The sequence below is a fragment of the Moschus berezovskii genome, chromosome 12 (assembly GCF_049115385.1).
Source record: "Moschus berezovskii isolate FMDL1 chromosome 12, NW_MosBer_1.0, whole genome shotgun sequence".
Taxonomy (NCBI): Eukaryota; Metazoa; Chordata; class Mammalia; order Artiodactyla; family Moschidae; genus Moschus; species Moschus berezovskii.
The window spans coordinates 19,724,732-19,752,456 of NC_142471.1; the positions used below are offsets into that span (position 1 = coordinate 19,724,732).

The 27,725-nt window shown below is 35.8% G+C and overlaps 1 protein-coding gene across 7 annotated transcripts in view; it reads right to left on the reverse strand.

The window, feature by feature from the left end:
• Nucleotides 1-27,725, reverse strand: part of JMJD1C (jumonji domain containing 1C) — a 330,340-nt gene that overhangs the window by 71,912 nt on the left and 230,703 nt on the right. For 3 of the 7 annotated variants that reach the window (XM_055425636.2, XM_088841916.1, XM_055425633.2), the window contains exon 3: nucleotides 8,466-8,579. Coding sequence is in view for 2 of the 7 variants with exons in the window: in XM_088841916.1 (XP_088698042.1) it covers nucleotides 8,466-8,579 (114 nt within the window). In the remaining 5 variants the exon portion in view is untranslated. Of the gene's footprint in view, nucleotides 1-8,465; nucleotides 8,580-12,374; nucleotides 12,982-27,725 lie in introns of those variants that run through there. The other 4 variants (XM_088841917.1, XM_055425638.2, XM_055425639.2 and 1 more) reach the window with 2 other exon arrangements.

Genomic DNA, 27,725 nt, shown 5'->3' on the forward strand with positions numbered 1-27,725 from the left:
TTTTCTCTCTTCAGCCGTTTACTCTCCTATACTCCTACCCTCAGTTTAACCAAAAAACACAAATATTAGATTTTAAAAGTCCTGCAAAGAAGGGAGTGTGGGAGAATCGACACTAACACACACAAGTCACGTGGAAACTAGTATTATGAGAAGCAAAACCTATGATTAAGCAGAAGAAACCTGTCTGCAGAAAGAAGACTGAGGCATGGGGGAAGAAGGAATATGTGACTTGAGTTTCTGACCTTCCACTTCCTAATTCCATTCCAAATAAGGTTCAGCTGTACTTTTCTGCAATGGACATCCATGACATTTCCTGTTGTATCTTTTTAATAGCCCCATCCCTTTAAAAATAAAACTAGTTTATATGGTTTTCCATTTCTGTTGCCTATTCACTCTAAGTGAATAGGTACTTCTCAAAGAATTATGTGGATTAAATTAATATATGTACCCTGAAAGCATTACATATAATAAAATAAAACAGTCTGTTTCCCTAAAACAATGCACAAGTAAATATTCTGGAAAATGTTGAACCTTATAAATATATTAACAGCACACTGAGAAATTAAATTTTAATTGATATTTTAAATAAAGTGACTGGGCTTTAGTAAGAAGCTGGGGTTGGGCAAAAGGAATAAACAAACAGTATCTACCTATTTTGACTGGCAGAAATCCTTCTCAATGATAACTAACTGATTGATGGCTTAGAATCTTTGGAATCTGATGTCTACAAGCATAATTTCACATACTTTAAATTCATAACAGCAGTCACAAAAAATTAAAAAGAGACTGGCAGATTTTTCAGCATATGATCATAGCAGATTTGGGACCAGGAGAGAACTTTTGCAGACCGTGACTTATAAATGTTTTTAATCTGAATATTGCAGAACAGCTCATACGCGGGCCAAATTTCAGTCAAAATAACATGTTCCTAAACTTCATGAATACATTTTCAACACACCAAGTTTTGCAACTAATTTTTAAAAATGAAGAACTCCCTTTTAATAGCAGCAGACAATACATACTGGCATACCTGATTTATGGGACCTAATGTTTCACAATTATGGCAATACAAAATCAGCCAAGTGGGAGATGAAAGCAGCACTTACACAGAATGAAGAGCAAAATCACTGAATATTAAAACATGATGCACCAATTTACAGTTTTTAAAAAGCTTGCTTAATAAAAAAGGAAGTACAATGATTCTGTTTTAGCTTCTGGTTCCGCTTTTCTTATTGTCCATTCTACTTTCTAGGCTTCAGCTTGGCTCTGCTATTGCAAGCTGTCACTTTTGACTAGAAATGGAATAAAGCCAAGAACTACACAATAGCAGCTTCCTGCTCTGGCCTCATCTCCTAGACCACCCCCGGGCCAACGCCTGCCCACAGATGCTGATTCTACCAAGCCATTATTACACCCGCAATCAGTTCACAGCTATGGCTATGACCCTGTATTTTTTATCGTCTTGGCACACTGTATATCCTACAATCTCACAGTTCTCATTTTACTGACATTATGGCAACAAGGCACCTCTAAATTTCAACCAAATGATAATATGAAGGGAAATGGAAAAGGGAAATGCATACACAAACTTATGGACTAATTGAGAACATGCTCAACTCTGTCAAAACATGATTCAGAAACTGATACAGAAAAACAAAGAATAGAAAGCTCTCAGAATAAGTGCAACTAATCCAAACAATCCTGTTATTCCAATTTTGCATAATTTTGATTTTCATCTGGTATTGCCTGGTTTACTAGTTTTCTCTCTTTTGAGATAAACCTAGATTTAGGTTGAATGCTTCTTATCTCTGAGACTAAAATCCATTAGCCAGAGATTAGTTTGATTAGGTCAACGTTGGTCACAAATGTTTGTTCACAGTCAAGCAAAGAAAAAGAATTCTTTAAGTTTCTGAATATCACTTCATATTTTTTGAGATAAAAATATCTATCAGCAGCAAGTAGAGCTTATGACCTTCCCTAGGGAAAAAATGTAAGGATGTGTTGTGGAGAGTTAATACCACAAATTCTGCATCTTTTCTAATATCACTTTCTTAAAATAGTTTAAGCAGTCACTGGGGAATCTTACCTGAATACACTTTTAAAATAGAGGGAAAAAGAAACAATACTACAAATATATGTTCTATTATGCAGTGACCATGGCTCGTACCAACATCACAAGAGTTTATCTAACACCAGCTGCAGAAAGAATGGTTGAGAGTTCCAGAGAAGACAAAGAAAACAGACTGTTACAAGAAAGGTGCAGATGGTGGCAGAGAAATGTCCAATGGTTGCATATGGTAAGAAGAGAAAGGAGTTTCAAATATCTACCACAAAGGTTTAAGACACCATCTACAAAAAGGGAAATTTAGGGCATGTCTAAATAGTAGCGACCGTCTATTGAGCGTTTTCTATACAGTAATAAGCTCTTAACTGACTGTGTCATTCATTTAATCTGAGGTGGATAGTATATTATAGATGAGGAAACCAAGTATATAGAATGCTTTAGGCTTTTCCAATGTCCCATGCTAGCAAATGGCAAAGCTAGGATTTGACACAATATCTACATGAATTGACTTCAAAATTCATAGCTAGGCTGATCCAAACAAAACAAAAGATCCAATCAATTAGCTCCTTCTGATATAGTACAATAACCAGATGTCACTGTTAATATTTAATTTGACAAAATATAACATTTGGCTGTAGAAACTTTTGGTTTTGTTATTCTCTTGCTTCAAAGCTTCCAATGATTCATAGGGCCTACAAGATAAAAGTCACTTAGTAACTGTACTTAGCAATCCTTTCCCTCTTTTATCTGACCCCACAATACTTATTTCTCTGGTATGATGTCTATATTTAAAACCAAAATCTCTTCTCTAGCTAGACTGATATTCTACTGACCCCTAAACCTACCTCATCACTGATCATGCAATTCTTTCTGCCAAATGTCTGCCTCACTCTCCCGAGCTTTCACTTCCCTCTCCATTCAAATGAATCCTCAAGTTTCACCCTCTTCATGAGATTTCTTTACACCATTTCAATCTCTGCTGACTTCTCCTTTCTTCTGTATTCCTTGTCTTCACTATGTATTTTTTTGGCTCCTTTGATTTGAATAAATCAAATCTATTTCAAGGAAATTTTTTAAAAGTTCTCATCATGGCTTATAAAGGTCTTGAAAAAAATAAGGACTATAACTTACACTTTTATCAACTTTTTTTTTTTTTTGGCCACACTCTGTGGCATGGGCCATCTTAGTTCCCTAACCAGGGACTGAACCTGTGCCTCCTGCAGTGGAAGCAATAAAAGCTTTAATCACTGGATTGCTAAAGAAGTCCCTTTAGCAACTTCTAAAAACCATCAAACACCAAAGCAGGATGCTGTGAATAGGGAAATAATATAATTTAAATAACTACTGAATGAATGAAGTCAGTTGGGATATTTCTAAAGCTAGACATTAAAATTTTTTAAGGGTAAGTCAAAGGGAAGTAGAGACTGAGCATGAAACTGCCATTTAAAGACTCCTTTCTGGGAAAAACAACACAAAAAAACATCAAGTGAGTTAACAGTAAGTAGGACACAAAGAGCTCCAGGCCCTTCCTCTCCTGCTCTGGGCCTGTTTCTGCCCATCTCAACTCAAGGGCAGAGGCCCCCACTCTTGAAGGTGGGGATGTGAGTGCACGCCACTCCCTTATCCTAATAGGTGTTTCTTATGAATATCTATTTCTCAATAAAAAGTTCAGTTATCATTATAAAGACAGTAACAAAACTCCCACTAATTTCTATCATAAAAATAAAACAATAGTTTGCTAGGCAGTTTCTGAAAGTCTGTTTTTTTTTTTTCTTTTAGTAAAATTATGAGGGAGCAGTAATTTGACACCAGAAAGAACAAATCTGAGAGGAATTCTGGGACTAGGAATAAATCCTGTACTAGGTCAAATTCTCATTTCCTCTACAGGAATCTTAGTTTCAAAATGCTCTGAATATATTTAGACTACAAATTGAAATGAGAGTAATGAAAAGTGTGAAAAAGTCTTTTCTCCACCCACCAAAGCAATATTAACGATAAAGTTCTGTTTACTTCCTTCTCTAAACTATTAGCAATACCATCACAGTACCCTGGGGAATAAATCTGCATGTAAGTCAAATTACCACCACCAAGACTTTCAAACTTGTCAGTGGCTCACTTATGTCAAATACTTAACAAAATATAACATTTGGTTGGTAACAACCAAAGAACTAGTTAATTGTTCACCTAGGCTGTCTGGAGGCTAAATTTCACCTCCCTCAAATTCATCTCAATTCCAAATAACAAAAATATAAGAAGGAAAAATACATGTGTCTGGTACACTCCACTATTTAAACTACTGGTAACTTATCCTGGGCAATCATTCAAGCCATTTTTAGTAAACGAGATGTGTTGAGCAACAACAAACTTAGGGATATTCTGAAATTGTAGAAAATGAATTTATATAATCAATAGTGGAAAAATGGTGGTTCAAAACAGACTGCGACAAAAAACAACTTTCTCACTGAAGGACTAGAGTAATGATAAACAGAGCTGACACAGTTCAGACACTTTCATTAACAAAATATTTTAAGACTTTGCTCAAGTCTTGAATCAATCTTTAGTCTCAGAACGAAGAAAATACTAAGGTTTGCTCCACGCAGTCCCTTCAACCAGCAATTCACAGCCCAATAGCACCATATCAAATACTTAATAAAGTGTCCAATGCCAGTGTTTTGTGATGATAGAAAGTAAAGCATTAGTAGTCTTATCTCTGAACTTTTAGCAGATCAGAATGACCAAGAACTTCAAATAGGAGTATTCCTTCAGGTCTAGGATGATTCTACATTATTCTAGGGAAAATACCTCATTACTACAATGAATTTTAATATATAAAGATAGACACAGGGAGTAATTAAAAGCAAGCACATTCTGCTTCAAATCTTGAGTGGTTTTCACTAGTGCCCTTTGTATTATTATTCCTTTATTGCAGGTGTGTGCATGGCCAGAAGCCAAAATCCAGGACAAGATGATTTCAAAATCATGTTAAAAGTTCAATGTTCATATTTCATTATCAAACTGTTTTTTACATTTGTTTGATCAAAACTTCAAATTTTAGTGGAAAGTTTTAAAAACTTCTCATCCTCCAAAGGCAATCATACATAGAAATCATAGTAATTAAACAACAACAACAAAACCTATAAAAAGCATCTTTAAAAACAAATACTTTTTCCCTCCTCCTTCCCAGCCAGCTGAAAGACATAGTAGAATCTGAAGAGTGTCCTCCTACTTCCTCTCTTTTTCCCTTCCCCCTTTACTTCAAAGAAAGTTAAAAGCAGCAAGCCTGATCAGGAAGTCTGAAAGGAGGAAGCAGAAACTCATTTGTGTGCAAAAGGAAGGAAAAAACAGAATTAACAATACCATGGTATACTGCTTCAACAATGTATTAACATGCCTTCATGATACTGTCTATAAGATGTTGATTTCTCTCCTCATTCAGTGTTCTTTCCAAAATACTGAAAATCATGATCAATGATGGCTGCACCCTGATTAACCAACCACAAGTCACTTTAAAAAATGACCAAATCAACTAAGTTAATACATGCCATCTGATACTCAATACACTGAAATTATTCAGAGATAAATGTAGGATTCAAACCAATAAACTAAAAGTGAGTCATCTGAAAAGATCTGTATTAATTTTGAGTCATCAGTTTTCTAATCATTATCTTACAATATATATTATTGTGATATATTAAATAGGGCTGTACAACTAAAAGTTAACTTTACGGGAGCATTCTACTACAGAATAATATGCTGAGATGAAAACCCAAGCAAAAAGATGGTGATGGGAATTCCCACTATAAAACTATTTAAATAGATTCACAGTGAAGCATCATTTGGAATTTTTCGAACAAAACTTAAGCATGCTGCTGCTAAGTCACTTCAGACGTGTCCGACTCTGTGCGACCCCATAGACGGAAGCCCACCAGGCTCCCCCGTCCCTGGGATTCTCCAGGCAAGAACACTGGAGTGGGTTGCCATTTCCTTCTCCAAAACTTAAGCATACTCATCACCTAATACAGAAAAGCCACTTCCAAAGACTTTTTTACCTGCTCTACTTAAGAACTCTACAATGGATAATTAATACCCAGATTCAGAAGAAACTGCCTCCTGAAATTAAAATAAGTGAGAAAAAACAGGGAGACCATTTTAAAAACTTAATTTTCTCCTAACTCCCTTTGACTTACATAGGTTACTCTAAGGTTAAGATATATCAAGGCACTATTTACAAAATCTATGCCAGGAACAGCTGCCATGTTTAACATGCCAAGGAATTTAATGTGCTGTTTGGACAACTGGTTAGAGAAAGCATTCTGGGATAAAGCCACTCTAATTACAAGAACTCTAAAAGTCTTTCCTTATGTGGACCATATCTATATTTTATAAATTCATTTAAATAAATAACTTTGAAAACCTAGACTGAGCCATCTTCAGTCGCTGGAGTAAATTTTCATTCATAATATTACAGTAGATGCCTATAATTTACATATTGCAATATATATTTTTATATTTTAAACCTGTTTTAAAAACATGAAATACAGAAATTAAAATGCTACAATAAGCTTTACTGAATATCATTTATTCCTTCAAAAACACTTAAGAAACACTAAAATTACGGTATGCTGGATCCTAAATCAAGTGCTCTTAGTGTAATTCCTTAAAACTAAAATTCACATTATTTATGAAACACAAACGGTTAAAATGTCAAGTGAATAATATCACCTTTGGAAGATATTATATCCTTCTAGGCCAAAGAGCAACTTACCTATACTAGCAAGGGGAATATACATAGCTAACGAAGATAATCATACAAATCACCAAATCAAATAAGACTTTAGCTCCTATGCTTATATTTCTAATAAAAATAATAAAATTGTCAGAGTCTAAAACAGTTTTAAAATGTGTACGAAAAACCCTGTGTAATATGTTAGTACATTCTTTTAATCATTACAATTTTAATAAACATGCTGTAGAGTTTTAGGCCACCTGGAAAGTTTATTTTTAAAAGTAATTTCTACATAATGATTTCAGTTCTCTATATCAAACCCAAGCTGTAACTTCTATAATGCTAATCAGAAACCACAGAATTAAAATGCTAAGTTGGAAGGTTCCTTTGATTTCACCTAGTCTAATTCCCACTAAGACTGTTGGAAATGAGACAGATTATAGTAAGCAAGCAAAATGGCAATCACAACTAAAACCAAAACAAAATAAAACCCAAGGGAAGAGCTCTAACACCTCCAATATTAAACTATAACTTGTTATAAATTTTTAGCTGTAAATAACATAATCAAAGAGCAAAAGCTAACAGTACAAAAATGAGGCCATTTAATGAACTATGAAAAATAATGTGCAAAGACAAAAGCACATCCATGAAGACTTCAAAGAAAGAAATAACATTTAACTAAGGGAAGTATCATCTACTTTTGGTAGATCTAATAAAAGAAGAACCTAACTACTAATTCCCTAAGTATTATACCTCACATACAACAAACCACTGCTCATTAACTCAAGCTCTTGTTCCTTCCGTGTAAACAATGCCTCTATATTTTACTTTTGAAATCAGTAACTATTCTGAAATGAAACAGGAATATGGACTTTCAGCTTCATTTTAAAAAACAAGTCAAATTAGTCCAGTTATACTTTCTTTCAATGTAGTTACTATGTTATCGTAAACATTTAAAGAAACCTATACAATACTGATATAATTCAATCTAAAATTCAAATATACAAAGAAAACAAACTGCTGTGCATTTTAACTTTTACCTTTAAAAAATTAACTGATAAAACATAACTAGAGATTTTTAAAAAATTAAGCTTACTACTTTTGATATGAGTTTCTTTACATGATTTAAATCTAAAAACCAACTAAAAAACGTTTTTCCAATTAAGTTTTGTATTTAAATTGCAACAACTGGGAATTAAAATCTAGAAACTGAACAATTCGATTTATGACAATCTAAAGAAAATTACCACTTAAAAAGAAAATGAACTACTATTATGCTAAACTGATATGCATGTATATAGTAAATACTAATCTCATTTAATTACATGAATTGACCCAAATCTTAACCTTGAGAGCTGGAGACAAAGATAATTTATACTAATATCTAACCAGTTATTATCTAACAATGAACATCATTTGAATGGCAGGGACTTTTATTTTGCTCACTTGTGCATGCACAGCCACAAGATGCTGCCTGGCTCATATAAGTTCTCTGTGTATACGGATTGGATAAATCAATCATTTATCCTATAATCAAACTTTATCAAATGCATTAAGTTTATTATATGCCTTGTTGTTAGCCAGAAAGCCAGACTTAAATATTCAAAAGAATATCTGAATATCAACGAAGCTTAATGAGTAAGTAATTTTTTAAAGTGACCTGAAATTTCTTACCTGGTAGGGCTGAAAGGCACTATCTTCAGTTAAAAAATCCAGTTGTTTATCTACAAGGAATTCTACTGCAGTGATTGAACTGGGTACACTTTTTTCAACCAGGGGTTTGAAAGTCTGGTAAGAGAAAAAAAAATTCTAATGGTTATTTTCTGGGTTTTATCCTCAAAATGTGAAGGGGTATATACAAACAGAATGTATTGAAGTCATTATCATAATGATTTTAGGCTAAAAATTAATATTAGTTTTCATAATCTAAAGTGATGGTTTTATCTATTTTCTATTATTAAAAAGAAATTAAGTAGATTTTAAGAAATGATTTGAAAAAAATCCCAGTCTATTAATAAATCCCAGTTGTTTAAAAGGATATAATCAAATATACATATGTATAAAAATTCCTAATATAAAAAAAGAGAAGTTGTTTCCAAAAAAGCAAACTGGGTAGGAGAGGTTATCATTCCAACTTTTTTAAAATATTGTTAAGTATTATTCTTTATAAAACAGAGTAGTTATGATTTACATGTGTAGTTTATTTCATAGCTCATTCACATGAAGGATTTTAAATGATCAGGATGCATCTGGTCTTTTAACTCCACCCCGTGTACTACTAACCCCCGCCCATGCCCCAAGCACAAATAAAAATCCAGCTGCTTCAGTAAGAGTAGCACTGGGGGAAGGGCGCAGGAAAAGAGGGAGGGAGGTAAAAATATTACACAAAACTCAAAATCACCTTCCAGTAAACTCTCTCCAGATTTCCACTATTATAAAACAAAACAAAACAAGGGGGCACTCGGTGGTGGTGGGGGGGTGAATTGAGCAAATCCATAGTCATTTGAAGACAACGTTTACATAAATGAATTTACTCCTATCTTGGATAGGGGGTGGGAGTAAGGGAGGCAAGAGAGGAAGAGGAAGGAAGGAAATAAAGGTACTAGGTATGCACTTTTTATGACTATCCTAATTATTTTCAAAGTAGAAGCAAGTTGAATAAAGGCCAAGGATATTATATCCATGATAGTGTTTTAAAACTTATAAATGAAAACAATATTGCACTGTTTTAAAAACATAGTGACTTTACTATTAAAGAATCTAAGTTTGGAAAATTAAATAAAAAAAGGAACTCAGTTTCTAAAGTATTTGTATCACAAAGGGAAATCTTTCTTGCTACAAGTAACTTGTGCGACTATTTGGATGTAAACCAAAGGTTTCTGCAGACAGTAAAAATCTCCAGGAGATACAAAGCCGTTTTAATTCCCTCTTCTCTCATTTATGTCTTCAAGAAATCTAACATCTTGCTAATCACAACTAAACACTCTGCTGAAAAACCTTTCAAGATTTTTAATTCAGAATGGCTCTTAAACAGTTAATTTCTCTATTTAAGAAATTATCTTTAAAGCTTTCATCAGGAGTCTATCTTTTGAAAAAGCTGAAAACACAAGAAAATAACTAAGCATTTTAAATATGCCTTATTCCTATACTATTCACTTCATGAACTAATAAATGATATATTCTTTCATAAATGAACATAAAAAAATTATCTTACATTTCCAATTTCAGTATTTATGATTAGAAAACCTAATCACAGTAATACCCTCCTCCCCACGTTCTAGGGCTAACCTTTTAGGTATCAAAAGTATTTTTTTGTGTGTGAGAAGTTACATTTTCAAAACAGGTATTTCCCCATTATTTAGCTATCTCCTGCTTCTGTGGCCATCTGACACTTTCCATTTACCATAACTAAATTCTTTACGTGAAATATGTAACATTCTCAAATTAAATCTGTTTAATTTTTAGCAAAAAAATTAGAAAACACTGGCAGCTTCTAAAGAGAACTTTAAATCCCTGAACTTTATCAAATGCTCTTATTTCTTTCTAAACAGTACCAAATCAGGTCAACTTGGGAAGGTTAAAAAAAGGCCCACAAAAGGAACTACCTAAATGACTAAAGATATTGTACCGATTCAATTAAGGAGGACTGGAAAAATAGTAAACTTCTCCACACCAAGCGCCTCTTTCTTACGCAAATAATACAGGTGGTTTGCATTTCCTATGAGACCTAGTCATTTTATAATATGAAAAACATTCTTGTGAAGAGAACCTCTCAGAACTCTGCTTTTTAAGGTTAAGTCAGAGATCTAAGGGTAAATTTCAATAGGCCAATTTATCATAATTTAAATTACAGAGGAAAAAAATTTAGTTTCTAGGCTAAAATAAAAAAGGACTTCTCATTTTAGGGTATCTAACTTAAAGCTACTGGCAGAATCTAGCTATCAGAAATGTTAAAAGACTGGTCTATTTCTGATGCATGAGTATTTACAATAACCATGTACAAATGGAAGCCAAAAGTACACCATGCCTCTTAAATAGCAAATAGGACAAAGACTTGCAAATTTTAAAATGTGCAATTACTCTTAAACTACAAATAGGTTCCCAAGTGCCGATAAATACTTTTATAGTACTTGTTAAAGAAATGTTTCAATATGTATTAAACAAGCAACCCTAAAAATGTGGGACTGTTCCTACTTTACTGAAAAATTAAAGACAAACAACATATAAAACTAAGAGTTAAAATATATCCTAATTCCCTAAAGTGGCAAATCAATGATTTAACCATTAATAATTTTTGTATCCAAGTTAAAAACATCCACTTTAAAGACATTAGCTTAAAAATAAAAACAAATATTTAAATAAAAGTGAATGAATCCTACAGATTTTGGATGAATCTGTAGTAAGTATTTCATGGGTCTAGGTGCACTGGAATGCAAAGAAACTAGAACTCATGCATAGCTAAGTAATTCAAGACTCTAAAGATATACCATTCTATGAGGAACTTCCACAGCCTAAGGGGAAGCTACAAGCTACCATCAGATGAAAGTCACAGTAGAATGTGACCCTAATCACAAAATGACTTCATTCTAACACTGAAAAAAGTCTTTGAAAATCCAAATTAAAATTGCCAATTAAACAAAACACTTTTTCAATTTCATTAATGGACTCAGAGTTCGTTTAAGGTCCTTTGTCTTTGTTAACTGCACTTTAAAAGTAGTATAAAGTCAAATAAATACTTAGTAGAGAGCCTGCATTTCTACTAGGGCCTACCACGCTATAGGAAGAATGCTTAGAACAACTGTATCCTGTTTGGGGCTCCATGCTGCACCACATTCCATTCACATGAGGAAGAGGCGAACAGATGAGCCCTCCTCGAAAAACATTTTTAAAATAAATCAGCTACAGTTCTCAAACATAACTCAGCTGCTCAAACAAACCATGTTAAAGCTCACCATTTAACATTTGACTGGAAATTCACAAGGTTTATGTCTACAGTCCAAGTTTCTAACAATCTCCAGTTAACATTTAACAATTCCTTTTCCAAGTGAAAAAAATTAGGCTCATAAACTACAAAAATCTAATGTAAATCTCACTAAAGAAATACTAAAGCAGAAAACAATCTAAGATACATTTTAGAAGTCAAGGTTTACTCTTAAAAAAAAAAAAGATTGGAGTGACTCAAAAGAACAAAGTCCAAATTCCCACCCAAGCAGGTCTATTGAAAAACACGATACTGTTAGAAAACAAGTTGGGGGTGGGGACAAGCATACACCAGACAGAAAAAACCCTCACAAAATAAATACCCCTACTTCCCTTAAAACACTATATTCTAAAACCCTAATCCAAAACATTTCTGCTATAATACTTTAAACAACTGAGCTTGTTTTTTTTATCGTACAGTGTTATGAAATTACTACCGACACAATAAATCTCTCTCTAAACAAATGAAATCATTAAAATTTCTAAAAAACTAAGACCAAGAAAGCTGGATCTGAAAAAGACAGTGACCTTAATTCCTAAAACCGAGAAGCAAAACCAAATGTAAATTAAGACAAAAGAAAAAGGAAGCAGAAAAATACAAACCGTACTCTGTTCTTGAGAATTTTCAAGTATCTTTAAATCTCCGATATCCACGACAAGGCTTTAAAGGTCAAGAAGTATAGCTGACATTTCCATTTTGTTCTTGAGCAGTATGTTTTTTTTAAATCTAGCCTCAATAATTCTTAAGTCTTCAAAAATCACAGGCAAATGGCTCTCAAACCAAGCATTTCTGAGCTCACTTGCAGCGTCGTCATTGTATAGTAAGAAAAGCCAAGACCACAGAACGAAGCAGAGGCTGTAACCTAACAAGACTCCGACGAGCAAATGACGATTTTCTGTCTGCTCTGGCTCAGTCCTGGCAGTGATGAGGATTACAACTCGCTCTTTGTCATCAGCACTGTGGTGTTAACGACCAAGAAATCCTGCAGCTGAAGCACTACTGCATCCTCCGATCTGGGTCAGGATAATTTCTCCCGAGGTCGCTTACATAACCAGTAAGATACTCCAAATAGAGAGAACAGCCATCCATCAGCTAGAGAAAGCCTTTTCCCACTGTACTCTGTCTGTGTGGAAACACACTGCAGTAGCTTCCAACAGCGCAGACACCCAAATGAGAACGACTACTTGGCTTAGGGCACACTGAGAGAAGGGAAGAGGCGGTGCTCTGTAAACTGTAACTAATCCTCCGTCACAGGTGCTGATGGAGTCACTTCCAGCACGAGTCACATTACTGGTGATTACTCATTTGGCTGCGCCATAGAGACTGGCTCATAATTTTAACAACAGACAAAGACAGACTAGTGGCGAGACTGAGAGCTCAAGTTTACTGTCTCCTTCACAAGGCAAATGCAAATACAAAGTTTTTGCCTTACAGATTTAGCAAGGTGAGAAAGTGCAGAAAACAATTAATATGTAAATCTCTCTCAAGTGGGCAAAAATAAAACGTAACTTTAAACCTATTAAGAATAATTTCAAGTGTGTTTTCAAGTAAACAATTTACCTTTAGTTTACTCATTTCTCACTGGAAATATACTGATAGTTTTAAAAACACAGGGGGGAAAACAGTTTAAAATATTTCTGGGGTAATAATCTAAGTGAAATCAAATGACATAACCAACAACCACACCAATACTTTACTCAAAGGAAAAACTAACTGGTAATATTTATTTTGATAGATTAAAAAATATTCCTTAAACATTTTTATTATTTTTAAGAATAATTTAAATAGTTCATAGTTATAAAAACCTTTAATAGCTACAGATGGCCATTCAGCACCTGATGTGATTAGTCTGAACTGAGATCTGTGCTGCATGTATAATAAACACACTGAATACGAAGAAAGAATGTCAGATACCTGCAAGTACAAGAAAACATTCACCTATTTTTAATGATGTGTGTGAATGGTCTTTTATTTTAAATTTGTCCCAATGTTAGGTATTGCAATTTCAATAAATCTAAAAATTTATACTGATTTTAATACCACACAACCAATTTATCAAATCGTGTTAAGAGGAAAAACTTCCAATTCCCAGCCAATGCCCTGTCCCTTTAAATCTATTCCAGATATATCAGCTTCATTTCATAAAAAACACCAGGTTAACTACTAGAAAAAAAGATATTTTAAATTTAGTCTATTATGCACTGTACTTATGAAAATCTCAATCCTTTTTTGTTTTAAAAATGAAAGACAGGAACAGTGATTATTCTAATATTAGAAAAATTCAGTTTTAGAACAGTGATAGAAATGAAATATAACTTTAGAACAAAGTACTTTTTAATAATAAGTGAAGTGAATATTAAATCACATATAGAATACCAGTATTTCATTTCATAATTACTTAAGATGTGATCATAAAACATGTATGGAATTAAAAGAATTCAGTGTAATATAAGTTACCAAAAAAAAAAAAAAACCAACTGGAGTAATATGGCAGCCTTATTCTGAGCCCGAAACAAACAGCAAATGTTTGATTCAGGTTATTACATTATACTATAAACTATCAAATTTTAAATACATGTCATACTACTTTTCTACAGTTTACTGTTTATTAGAGAATGTGTTAAATATTTCACAAGATGCATCTTACAATCTCACATAAATTCAGATTTGATTATGTTGTTATTAACTTAAAAACATGTTTGTTCCTCTAGTACTGTGTCCCCTACAAAAACAAGTAGCCTTAAGAACTATACTTAACTAACAACTGCCACAGTATTTATATATTACCAGTAATATACAATTTAATAATTTTATAAAATTAAAATAATTAACATCAGTACTGAAAAAACACTCATTTTTATTTCATACTGCATCATGGTTACATTAAAGTTAGATATTTTTCCATTACCATATATACTACATTTTTGTTGTTTAGTTGCTAAGTCCTGTCGGACTCTTCACGACACGGTCGACCCTTAATGGAAATAAATAAAGGTTACAAGTGCAACTAGCTGAAAACCTTAAGTGTCTTCTTAATGTTTAAATTGGGCTTGACAAATATTTTTATAGGGCTTCGTTGGTGGCTCAGATGGTAAAGAAACCACCTGCAATGCAAGAGACCAGGGTTCAATCCCTGGGTCAGGAAGATCCCCTGGAGAAGGGAACTGCAACCAACTATAGTATTCCTGCTTTGGAAATCTCATGGGCAGAGGAGTCTAGTAGGCTACAGTCCATAGGGTCGCAAAGAGTTGGACACGGCTGAGCAACTAACACAAATATTTTTATAAATATATAAATGTATGTTTGGTCTGGTACACTGACAAATTTCTAACAAATAAAAACACTGAAGTAACAACACTGAGAAAGCATTTGGTAGCAAGCGTAAGTTGCTTAGCTTTTAAAACATGTCTCCTTAAATTCTCTCTTGTTTTTACAACTTGTAAGGGATGGTATTAAATATCACCTTTAAGACGGCAAAAAGCACAAATTTGAGGAGAGCAGCATTTTAATCCTTTAAACTGGTTCTTCTTATGGCTTATACCTTCCTTAATGCATTAAGGAAGGAAGTTGAAGAGTTAAAAATTTTTTTTCTTTTCTTCGGTTGGGTAAAAGGTCTTTTCTGGCAGCTAAACCAGGCTAGAGGAAGAGGAAACTACTCCAGTTACTGCCCAGAAATACACATCTCTTACTTCCTTCCTTTTTAGCTGGTTTCTAGGTTACAAGCTGAATAAATCAACAGAGGTGAGAAAGTAAACAGAGGCTAAAAGGAAGGCAATACTGTATGGCTATCTGAAGAAAATCTGTTCCAATAATTGTAGAAACTTTATACATATAATTAAGAATTAAACTAACATTTTGGTCCCATTTATTTTGGACCATGAAAGAAACCCCTCATCTTTACAGATACGGAAATCTAAACAAGCAAGTGGATTTCTCCAAGTATACAGACTGTACAAAACACCAAAAACCTCTAAGTTTCAGTGCTTTAGCATTTTAAGTACTTTTTCGGACAAAAGGATAGGAAAATAAGAGAAACAATACTAATTTAAAAATGATTTGAACTTGATATGGCCTTATCTGAAGCTGATTAGATTGAGGAAAATACTTTTCAATATGTCCTATTGTCCTATTAATCTATGAAAATATATTATCAAATATGTAACTCTTATATCATGGTTATTACCCTAATGATTAACATCTTCACATTAATATATCTATGCAGATATTCCAGGCACTGCAAAGGTGGTGTGGCATGGTACACTTCAACAGACCATGAAGTTCCAGGATTTCCAGATACAGACCTAATACTGATTTTTAAACTCTTTTCTACCCAAAGCATGCAGGACATTCAATCAACCAGTATGTGTGGGATGTCTTTAATTACTGCACCTTTCCCTCCTTTCTTCACTATATCCCGGGTAACTGCCCCAGTCATAAGAGGAAGTTATGCAACAACAGAATGTGTTCATTTTTTAACTTTGTAAATATGTATCATAATTTTTATAACACATAGTTGACTAAGAAAAATCACTGCTGTGAACACAAAAGCACTATGCAAACAGTCTCTGTGTTTCAATAAGCATTATGGCTGAATTCAGTGTCCTTTTATCTTTTTCTTCTAGTCCTGAGTACTAATAAAGCATATACTCTAACTGGAGTAGCAGTTTTATCAGTTTGTCCTATCTATGGCTTCTCTTTAAGAATTTCCCTGATCAATCTTTTTTCTTCCCAATATTATGAGGTTTCACTTACAATCATTCCTCTGTAATGGCAAGGAATTGGTTTCAGGGTCTAGGAGGATATAAAAACCTTTCAAGGCTCAAGTTTCTCACATGACATAGAATAGTGTTCGCATATAACCCTCCCATATACTTTAAGTCATGTCTAGATTACTTACAATACCTAATATAACGTAAATACTATGTAAATAGTTGACAGCTTTAGTGGCCCAGTCATGTTCAATTCTTTGAGACCAAATGGACTGAAAGCCTGCCAGCCTCCTCTATGCAAGTAATTCTCCAGGCAGGAATACTGGAGTGCGCTGCCATTCCTTTCTCCAGAGGATCTTCCCAACCCAGAGATCCAACCTGGGGTCTCCTATATTGCAGGGAGATTCTTTACTGTCTGAACCACCAGGAAAGTCCCCACAATTGTTGATAGGCACAAGGAAAATTCAAGTTTTGCTTTTGAGAATCTTTTGGTATTTTTTCTTCTAGAAATTTTTCATCCATGGTTGATTGACTCCTCATATGTAGAACAAACAAGTAGGGAAGTTTGACTGTCCCTTTCCTCCTCTACAACTTCATGGGTGTATGCCATTAAGATAACTAATTTTTCTTTCCATTAATAAATAATTCCAGGACCTCCCTGAGGGTCAAATGGTCAAGAATCCACCTGTCAAATGCAGGTGACATGGACTCAATCCCTGATCTGCAAAGATTCCACATGCCATGGGACAACTAAGCCCATGGACCACAACCACTGAGCACTGCAACTACTGACGCGCACCACCATTAGAGCAGCTGCCACGTGCCACAACTAGAGAAAGCCTGTGTGAACACGTGCCACAACTAGAGAAAGTGTGTGAAGCAGTGAAGATCCAGTGCGGCAAAAATAATTTAAAAATTACAGTAACAGACTTTTAGACCTAAATTTTCATCCTACTCTAACCTGTATTTTATAGCTTTACTACTGGAGGACGCAGGTATACCCTGTAACCACATAAAACTAAAAATAACTAGAATTAAATGCCAAGTTTTCACGCTTCTTTCAAAACCACTAGAAATATTCTCACTACAATTTTAGAAATAGTTACCTCAAAATTCATTAATACAGTGATGTTTGATGATTTACTTTGGTTCCCTTGCTCATATAATATCCTGAAAACCTGATATTTTCCCTTTAAGCCTCTGTCAATCATTAAAAAATAACTATTCCATAATTTTAATATGGCTGATAAAAATATCAAGAACATTTTGGAAGCAAACACATCAAATTTACGGAAAATATAATCAGACAAGTTCTAGAAAGAAAGAAAGAAATATAAATTAATGATATGGAACTAGCCATAAAAGATACAACATATTTTTAATGCTTTAATTAATACAACAAGGTGAAACTGGAACACAACACACATAAATAATAATCAATGGATTGTTCAAAAAGTCCCAAAATAGTTTCAGAAAAGTATGGGAATTTGGTATAAAATAAAGGTGGATTTTCAAATCAGAGGGGGTAAAATGAAAATGAGGAAATTTAATACAAGAAAAACAGCTGTTAAAATAGAAATGGAACTTTAGTGATGAAGAAATGGACATTCAGGGAGATTAAGTGACTTTTGTCAAAATACTTGTAGAAACCCTGCAACTAGAAACAAGATTTCTTAATTCATATCTGAATGAATGACTTTTACTATGTAATATGGTGAGAAGGAAACATGTTTTCTTTTGCAGAGAGCAAAGTGTCTTGCTATCTGCTGAATAAAGTTTTAAACTTTGAACGTAAAATCGAGGAAACCGAAGATATTTATTTCACCAATCAAAAAGAACAAGCACCTATCAAAAAGAACTAGGTAAACAATTCAACATAAAGGAGCTTTTAAAGATAACTTCTGAAAAACAGCATTTCAGACAATGAAAAAACACTGATATTAATAGTTTTTCAGTTTAATTCTTATTCTGTTACTAGTACTTCTGTGAAGAAAAAAATATTTAAATGTAGAAAGTGTAAACTAGGGATTAAAAATAAACTAAACCATAAAAAAAACATATTGGATCCTGTTTCTAGAAAAAATTAGTTTTCCTTATAAATAATTATTTTCAGTTCAGTTGTTCAGTAGTGTCCGACTCTTTGTGACCCCACTGACTGCAGCACACCAATTCTCCCTGTCCATCACCAACTCCTGGAGCTTGCTAAAACTCATGTCCATCGAGTCAGTGATGCCATCCAATTATCTCATCCTCTGTCGTCACCTTCTCCTTCTGGCTTCAATCTCTCCCAGCATCAGGGTCTTTTCCAATGAGTCAGTTGTCTGCATCAGGTGGCCAAAGTATTGGAGCTTCAGCATCAGTCCTTCCAATGAATATGCAGGGTTGATTTACTTTAGGATGGACTGGTTTGATCTCCTTGCAGTCTAAGGGACTCTCAAGAGTCTTCCCCAACGCCACAGTTCAAAAGCATCAATTCTTTGGCGCTCAGCTTTCTTTATATAGTCCAACTCTCATATCTACACATGACTACTGGAAAAATCACAGCTTAGAGTAGACGGACCTATGACGCCAAAGAAATGTCTCGGCTTTTTAATATGCTGTTTAGACTGGTCATAGCTTTTCTTCCAAGGAGAAAGCATCTTTTAATTTCAAGGCTGCAGTCACCATCTGCAGTGATTTTGGAGCCCAAGAAAATAAAGTCTGCCACCTTTTCCATTGTTTCCCCATCTATTTGCCATGAAGTGATGGGACCGGATGCCATGATCTTAGTTTTCTGAATGCTGAGTTTTAAGCCAGCTTTTCCTTTGTCCTCTTTCACTTCCTCTTTCACTTTCATCAAGAGGTTCTTTAGTTCCTCCTCACTTTCTGCCCTAAGGGTCGTGTCATCTGCACATTTGAGGTTATTGATATTTCTCCTGGCAATCTTGATTTCAGCTTGTGCTTCATCCATCCTGCCATCTGGCATGGTGTACTCTGCATATAAGTTAAATAAGCAGGGTGACAACATACAGCCTTGACATACTCCTTTCCAGATTTGGAACCAGTCTGCTGTTCCACGTCTAGTTCTAATTGTCGCTTCCTGACCTGCACAGTTTTCTCAGGAGGCAGGTCAGGTGATACGGTATTCCCATCTCTTTCAGAATTTTCCCCAGTTTGTTGAGATTAGAGAATAATTTGAAAAACAAAAGAATTGAGTGTAGAAAAGGATCTCATAGTTCTAAGCATGAACTCAGTCAGTTAACCATGTGCCCTTTTGGCCTTTTTTTCACAAGTATGTATATTTGTTACCAAGCTTTAAGGAACATATGCTTTATAAGTTGCTCATTTCACTTGCTGCTGCTGCTACTACTGCTAAGTCACTTCAGTCGTGTCCGACTCTGTGTGACCCCATAGACGCCAGCCCGCCAGGCTCCCCCGTCCCTGGGATTCTCCAGGCAAGAACACTGGAGTGGGTTGCCGTTTCCTTCTCCAATGTGTGAAAGTGAAGTTGCTCAGTCACGTCTGACTTGTAGCGACCCCATGAACTGCAGCCTACCAGGCTCCTCCGTCCATGCGATTTTCTAGGCAAGAGTACTGGAGTGGCTTGCCATTGCCTTCTTCATTTCACTTAGTACTCTTTTTCTCTTTCCTTTTTGGTCCTCCACACAGCTTTTGGGATGACAGTTCCCCAGCCAGAGACTGAACCCAGGCCCCTGCAGCGAAAGCACAGGGAGTCCTAACCACTGGATTCCCAGGCAATTTTCCACTTAGCACTCTTTTCATGCTATTACATTGCCATCATTTAAAATATCTAACTAATAAATACTTAAGCAAATGAACATTAAGTTTTTATTACACCTTTTCTCAGTGTTGGAGATTTAGGCCTTCTTCACTTTTCCACTATTACAAAAATTAGAGGAAACTCATCCTTCTTTTGTTAAACAACTAAAATTCCAAGCTTATATGGGTTCAAATAAATTACATGTTAGAATATTAAACTGACAGATACAAACACAGAGCCATTACTGGCAATCTTTGGAGAAAAAAAGAACATTATCAAGATACTAGAGATAAGTTATCTATTTATATTTATTAATATTTGTAAATAAGGGAGCTATTCAGAAAAAAAATACATGCTAGCAAATAAACTTCAGCAAAACTCCAAGATGGACAATTAGAACCATGGAGGAGAAAAACAACAACCCACAGAGTGATTACTAAGAACCAAATATATTCACTGAGAGTAATTTGTCTTTTAGTAAAAACAAAGGTTACTTTTATGAAGAAACTCTACAATAGGTAAATCAATGAAATATGGGCTACATGACGGTTCTTGGTACATTTACATCTAGTTAAAGAGTACCAAAGCCTTTGACTGTGTGGATCACAATAAACTGTGGAACATCCTGAAAGAGATGGGAATACCAGACCACCTGACCTGCCTCTTGAGAAACCTGTATGCAGGTCAGGAAGCAACAGTCAGAACTGTACATGGAACAACAGACTGGTTCCAAATAGGAAAAGGAATACGTCAAGGCTGTATATTGTCACCTTGCTTATTTAACTTCTATGCAGAGTACATCATGAGGAACGCTGGGCTGGAAGAAGCACAAGCTGGAATCAAGATTGCTGGGAGAAATATCAATAACCTCAGATATGCAGATGACACTACCCTTATGGCAGAAAGTGAAGAGGAACTCAAAAGCCTCTTGATGAAAGTGAAAGAGGAGAGTGAAAAGGTTGGCTTGAAGCTCAACATTCAGAAAACAAAGATCATGGCATCTGGTCCCATCACTTCATGGGAAATAGATGGAAAAACAGTGGAAACAGTGTCAGACTTTATTTTTTGGGGCTCCAAAATCACTGCAGATGCTGATTGCAGCCATGAAATTAAAAGACGCTTACTCCTTGGAAGGAAAGTTATGACCAACCTTGATAGTATATTAAAAAGCAGAGACATTACTTTGCCAACAAAGGTCTGTCTAGTCAAGCCTATGGTTTTTCCCGTGGTCATGTATGGATGTGAGAGTTGGACTGTGAAGAAAGCTGATCGCCAAAGAATTGATGCTTTTCAACTGTGGTGTTGGAGAAGACTCTTGAGAGTCCCTTGGACTGCAAGGAGATCCAACCAATCCATTCTAAAGAAGATCGATCCTGGGTGTTCATTGGAAGGACTGATGCTAAAGCTGAAACTCTAATACTTTGGCCACCTCATGCGACGAATTGACTCACTGGAAAAGACTCTGATGCTAGGAAAGGTTGGGGGCGGGAGGAGAAGGGGACGACAGAGAATTAGATGGCTGGATGGCATCACCGACTTGATGGACATGAGTTTGAGTGAACTCCGGGAGTTGGTGATGGACAGGGAGGCGCAGATTCATGGGGTCGCAGAGAGTCGGACACGACTGAGCAACTGAACTGAACTGAAAGAGTACTGAATAATAGTATTACTTTTAACATACAACATACAATCCCTTCATCTTTCGTCTTAACACACTATCACTTGAAGGCTACCTTTATTTACAAATTAATATATGACAGAATTATTCCAAAATAAATCTTACAAAAAATGCAACTAAGACCTAGATTTTAAAATGATCAGGAAAAGTGGAATAAGGATTACTCCCAAACTTAATAGTCAAAAAGTTAGGTTCTATTTTTAAGTTAAAAAAAAAATTAACGACACAGGTAGAATGTAAGAGAGATCCAGATTCCTAGAAATTCATGTGAAAGAGTCCTAGAGGATTTCAAGACACTAAGCCAATAGAAGTTATGTATTTTTTAAAAAGAAAGGACAGAGTGGGGGTAAATCAAATTTTGACCCAAAGTACCCAGACCAAGGGAGGTACTGGTCCCTTTAGACTTTACACTGGTCACACTATGTCGGAATATCTTGTTCAATTTGGGACATAAGAGAGGAACAATTACAAACTAATAATCATGGATTATTAGACTCATTTGAAAGAATAAACAAACAATATTTAATAATATACAATTATTTAAAGGGTTGGGTAATCTGAAAAGAAAGAAGCTTATAAGCAAAATTTCCAGGAAGCCAATTCTAGCTCAACACAAAGAGTGCACAAATTTTTAATAATTAAACACTATCAAACCAACACAGACTTACTTATGAAGTAGTGAACTTCCAATAACTAGAAGCAATCAAGAATCTGGATGAAAACTAACTTGACAAGCTTGTCACTGAAGGATCCCATTTCTGGCTTTGGCAAAGGGTTATTCATGAAATATCAAAGACATTTCCCAATTCTAAGATTCTAATACTGTACTTTTTAAGCAGCTTAATGTTTAAGAGCAAATTGAAGATAAACAAAACGAAACCAAACTTTTCATAAACACTGCTACTTCTGCATATAAAAAAGCATAGAAAGAGTACTGCTGAATGTTCACATTCACCTTATTGACGTAAGGTGGCAGAATGAAAAGTAAAAAGCAACGTCTCCCATTTCAGACTAAATTAACCAAGACTTGCTCTGCTTGGTAGAAAGAAAACTATGTGGGAGACTTTCATGACACAGAAATTTCTGTACTCCACAGATCCTTTTACCTCTTAAGATGAAAAAGTAAATGTAATTTTGTGAGAATAAAAAATATTACAAAATTAAGTCAACTCAACCATAAATGCAAAACATGTGTTAAAACGTTAAGAACCAGAAAATCACAGAAGAAATTCAAAGTTAAGCTAAAGAAAACATTTAAAAATAATTTTTCTGATTTTTCTTAATCATTTCACTGGTTGTACTCTTGGAAACTTTAATACGATATCTACTTGGTTTTGATAACTTCAGTATGACAAACATCTGTTACTTGTGCAGCACAAGTCCTCTACAATTATTTCTCCATTATATCCTTGTTTGTTAAAAACCCTGATGATGTTAGCAACAATCTGGAAGCTGAATTTTTCAACTAACAAGGGGAATTCACAATCTCCATTAAGTATAATACGTTAACTATTTTGGTTATTTTAAAAATTAGTAAGTTTTAGGTGATAATTATCACATATGCTAAACAGTATTTGGATTCAAAATATGATAATAACAAAGTTATCAAAATTTCAAGTGTATTTCATTAAGTATTGATAACTTTTGCCAACATTTTGACAGCCCTGAAATAACAAAATACTAACTACAATGCCAAGTAAAAAGACTACAGCAGAACAGAGAAATTAAAGACTTTGGTATTTAAGTATTTTCTTTGCATTACTATCAAATTATGAGTCATTCAAAATGAACTTCCCTTCCCTTCTAATACGTTACAGGACAACTGAAAGTTATATTGTAAAAAACCCCACAAAAACAAAACAAAAACCCCCCAGAGAAAAGGAATACCCATTATCTAATTTCAGGTTAATATATAATATAATTTTGCTATACCTCCTTTAAACAAACTCCCTCCCTCTAAAGCTCTGTTTTCTTAATTTAGGTCAGTTCCTATTCCACTGAGGACACCTCCCTCTAAGAGGATGAGTGGGAAGGGAAGAAGGCAAGACCCATCAGTGAAGCACAGAAGGTTTCTGCTTAAGTTTATCTCTATACAGAGAGGAAACTGTCACAATCAGACTCTTCACAGATAATAAAGATTCCTTACAGGATCTTAGTTTCCTTCAAACTTTCAGAGGCCTGTAAGCAGTCTAGGCAAACAAACTTCTTTGGGTCTCCCATGGATTTAGTGGTGTTTTACCACTTTCAAAAACTCCCTGAGGAGTTGCTTTCTCCTCAGGGATAGCTTCTCTGTATTGACTACTTGGAGAAGGAAATGGCAACCCACTCCACTGTTCTTGCCTGGAGAATCCCAGGGATGGGGGAGCCTGGTGGGCTTCCATCTGTGGGTCACACAGAGTCGGACACGACTGAAGTGACTTAGCATTGACTACTTACCACCTGCTTTTAGGCGTTTTTTAAAAGTGGAACAAGTTTTCCTAATTTCAGGTATCCTTAGGATCATCTTTCCTATTTCCCAGCATATTTACATCAAACTATATTTTATATTTTAACTTTGAGTGTATTGTACCTTGGCCTTGGATAACATGAGCACACTTATAAAATTACATTATTTAGTTAAAAAAAAAATCAAACCATTTAAATGGTCAAGGAACTATGAATTTTTCTACTCTAATGGGAAGAAACACTACATAAGGAAGCAAGTGCTAAAATAACAACAAACTAGTGAATATAATGGAGAAGGAAATGGCAAGCCACTCCAGTAGTCTTGCCTGGAGAATCCCATGGACAGAGGGGCCTGGTAGGCTGCAGTCCATGGGGTGGCACAGAGTCAGACACAACTGAATCAACTTAGCACAGTGAATAGAATTAAAAAGAAAAAAAAAAAAGAAAAGCAGACCCACATATAAAGAGAAAAAACTAATGGATACTGGTTGGGAGATGAAAGAGGGGAGGGGATTAAGTAGCTTCTTTTATACTACAATATATAAAGCAATATATATGTCAATCCTAAAGGAAATCAGTCCTGAATATTCACTAGAAGGACTGATGCTGAAGCTGAAACTCCCAATACTTTGGCCACCTGATGCCAAGAACTAACTCACTGGAAAAGACCCTGATGCTGGGAAAAAACTGAAGGCAGGCAGGGAAGGGGATGACAGAGGATGAGACGGTTGGATGGCATCACTGACCCAGTAGATTTGAGTTTGAGTAAGCTCTGGGGTTGGTGATGGACAAGGGAAGCCTGGAGTGCCACAGTCCATGTCACAAAGACCACTGAGCAACTGAACTGAACTGAACTGACTGATATAAAGCAGATCTCTTAAAAGAGATGGGAATACCAGAGCATCCTTATCTGTCTCCTGAGAAACCTGTTTGGGAGCCATAGTTAGAACCCTGTATGGAAGAACTGATTGGTTCAAGATAGAGAAAGGAGTATGATAGGGCTGTCTGCTGTCACCGTTTGTTTAACCTGCACGCTGAGCACATCATGAGAAATGCCGGGGCTGGATGAGTTACAAGCCAGAATCAAGATGGCGGGAGAAACAACAACCACTTCAGATATGCAGATGATACCACTCTAATGACAGAAAGCGAAGAGGAACTAAAGAGCTTCTTGATGAGGATGAAGGAGGAGAGTGGAAGAGCTGGCTTAAAGACTAAATATTAAGGCTCCAAAATCACCGCAGATAGTGACTGCAGCCATGAAATCAGAAGACGATTGCTTCTCGGCAGGAAAGCGATGAGAAACCTAGACAGTTGTTGAAAAGCAGAGACATTACTCTGCAGATAAAGGTCCCTATAATAAAGGCTATGGTCTTCCAAGTGGTCATGTATGGTTGTAAGAGCTAGACCGTAAAGAAGGAAGAAGGCCAAAGAATTGATTCCTTTGAACTGTGGTGCTGGAGAAGACTCCTGAAAGTCTCCTGGACAGCAAGGATATCAAACGAGTCAATCTAAAGGGAGATCAACTCTGAATATTCACTGAATATTTTGGTCATCTGATGCAAGCAGACGACTCACTGGAAAACTCTGATGCTGGGAAAAATCGAGGGAATCAGGAGAAGAGGGCATCAGAGATTGAGATGGCTGGACAGCACCACCTATGCAATGAAGATGAACTTGGGCAAACTCCAGGAGATGGTGAGGGACAGGGTGGTCTGGTGTGCTGCAGTCTATGGGGTCACAAAGAGTCAGACACGACTGGGTGACTGAACGACAACTAAGAACACCTACGTACTTTCCACTGCCACTTGCTTTGTCAGAAAGGAGGGAGTTTTCTTTACCATTCTCTTATATTAGTGAGCTAGACTGAGCTTTAGTATGCTTCATTAAGTTTATTACTATATTAATTGGTGAAGAATCCTGAAGAATATACTTCACTTCCAGAGCTTAATGCTGAAGGCACAGAGTGGTGTTAGCCAAGTCCTAAAACAGTGGTTCTCAAAGGACAGCCCTCCACCATCTAGCGACATGAACAATATCAAGGAACTAGTTTAAACTGAAAATTCTCAGGCTCCACCACTACCAGGGTCAGAATTCCTGGCAGGAGAGCGTAGCAACCTGTTTTTAACAGGTGCTTGGGTAACTCTTCCGTTCCGTTCCGTTCAGTGGCTCAGTTGTGTCCCGACTCTTTGCGACCCCGTGGACTGTAGCCTACCAGGCTTCTCCATCCATGGGATTCTCCAGGCAAGAATACTGGAGTGGGTTACCATTTCTTTCTCCAGGGGATCTTCCCGACCCAGGGATCAAACTCGGGTCTCCCGCATTGGAGGCAGACGCTTTAACCTCTGAGCCACCAGGGAAACTCTGGAGCACCTTAAAGTCTGAGGACCACTGGATCAAGGAAGTGCTCTTAATTTAACCTCTTTGGGGTCAGTGTGTACTCTCTGAGTCTAATGAAAGCTATATATAGGTTCAAAGAAACACAACAACATAGAATTTTGCATCATAATTTCAGGGATTTGCAAGATCTTCTGAGACTCTTCTAAGAAAACACATTTGTAAGCTTTAATCCTGATCATATACTCAATTAAAAACTCTGAGGATGTGGCACTTTACTGTAAATATTTCAAAAACTTCATTTTTAAAACCTTTCCTCCACTGCCTCAACATGTCCACAAACAGGCTGTAAGCACCCTGCCCAGGTGAGCAGGTACACCTGGATGATAAGGTTGGCTTCTGCCACAATTTCCCTTTCCTGCCTTCCTCTGACCATGACCTAGTAACATTCAAGGGCGCCCATGAAATCTTTTTGGCTCTTCTACGTGGGTAATCCAACCTGACCTCCCCCCACATCCCCAAGAAGGACACTAGCCTACAGGTCCTTGTGCTCTCTTCGGGCGCCCCATCTGCTGCTTGAGCTTTCTCCCTTGTGGCACACAGTGACTTTCTCTCTCCAGGACCTCTGAGTGAAAACAAACTTTGTTTTCATGTGTCTCCTGTGTCTCCTGTTGTGGCTATACCTCAAATAAAAGAATACAGAACAGGCCTAGGAATCCTCAGTTTTAAAATGCTATTTGAGTTAAATCTTAGGTTCAGTCAGCTTTGAGAACCATTGCTTCATGGATCCATGAATGTTATGTTGGTTGAGAACACCTAGCCTAGAGTGATCACATCTCAGAATAAAGTGTCCCAGTTCAGGGCTTAGAAAGTCTCTTGACAGACCAGTCTCATTATCACTTCAATAACTCAACCTTCTACTCTCTCAGAAAGCACAGGGTCTTTAAATAGCTTTTCAATAGTTTTACATTGGAAAGCTGTTCATTATCAATGTGGTGATATGAGAATCATGTAGAGATCAACT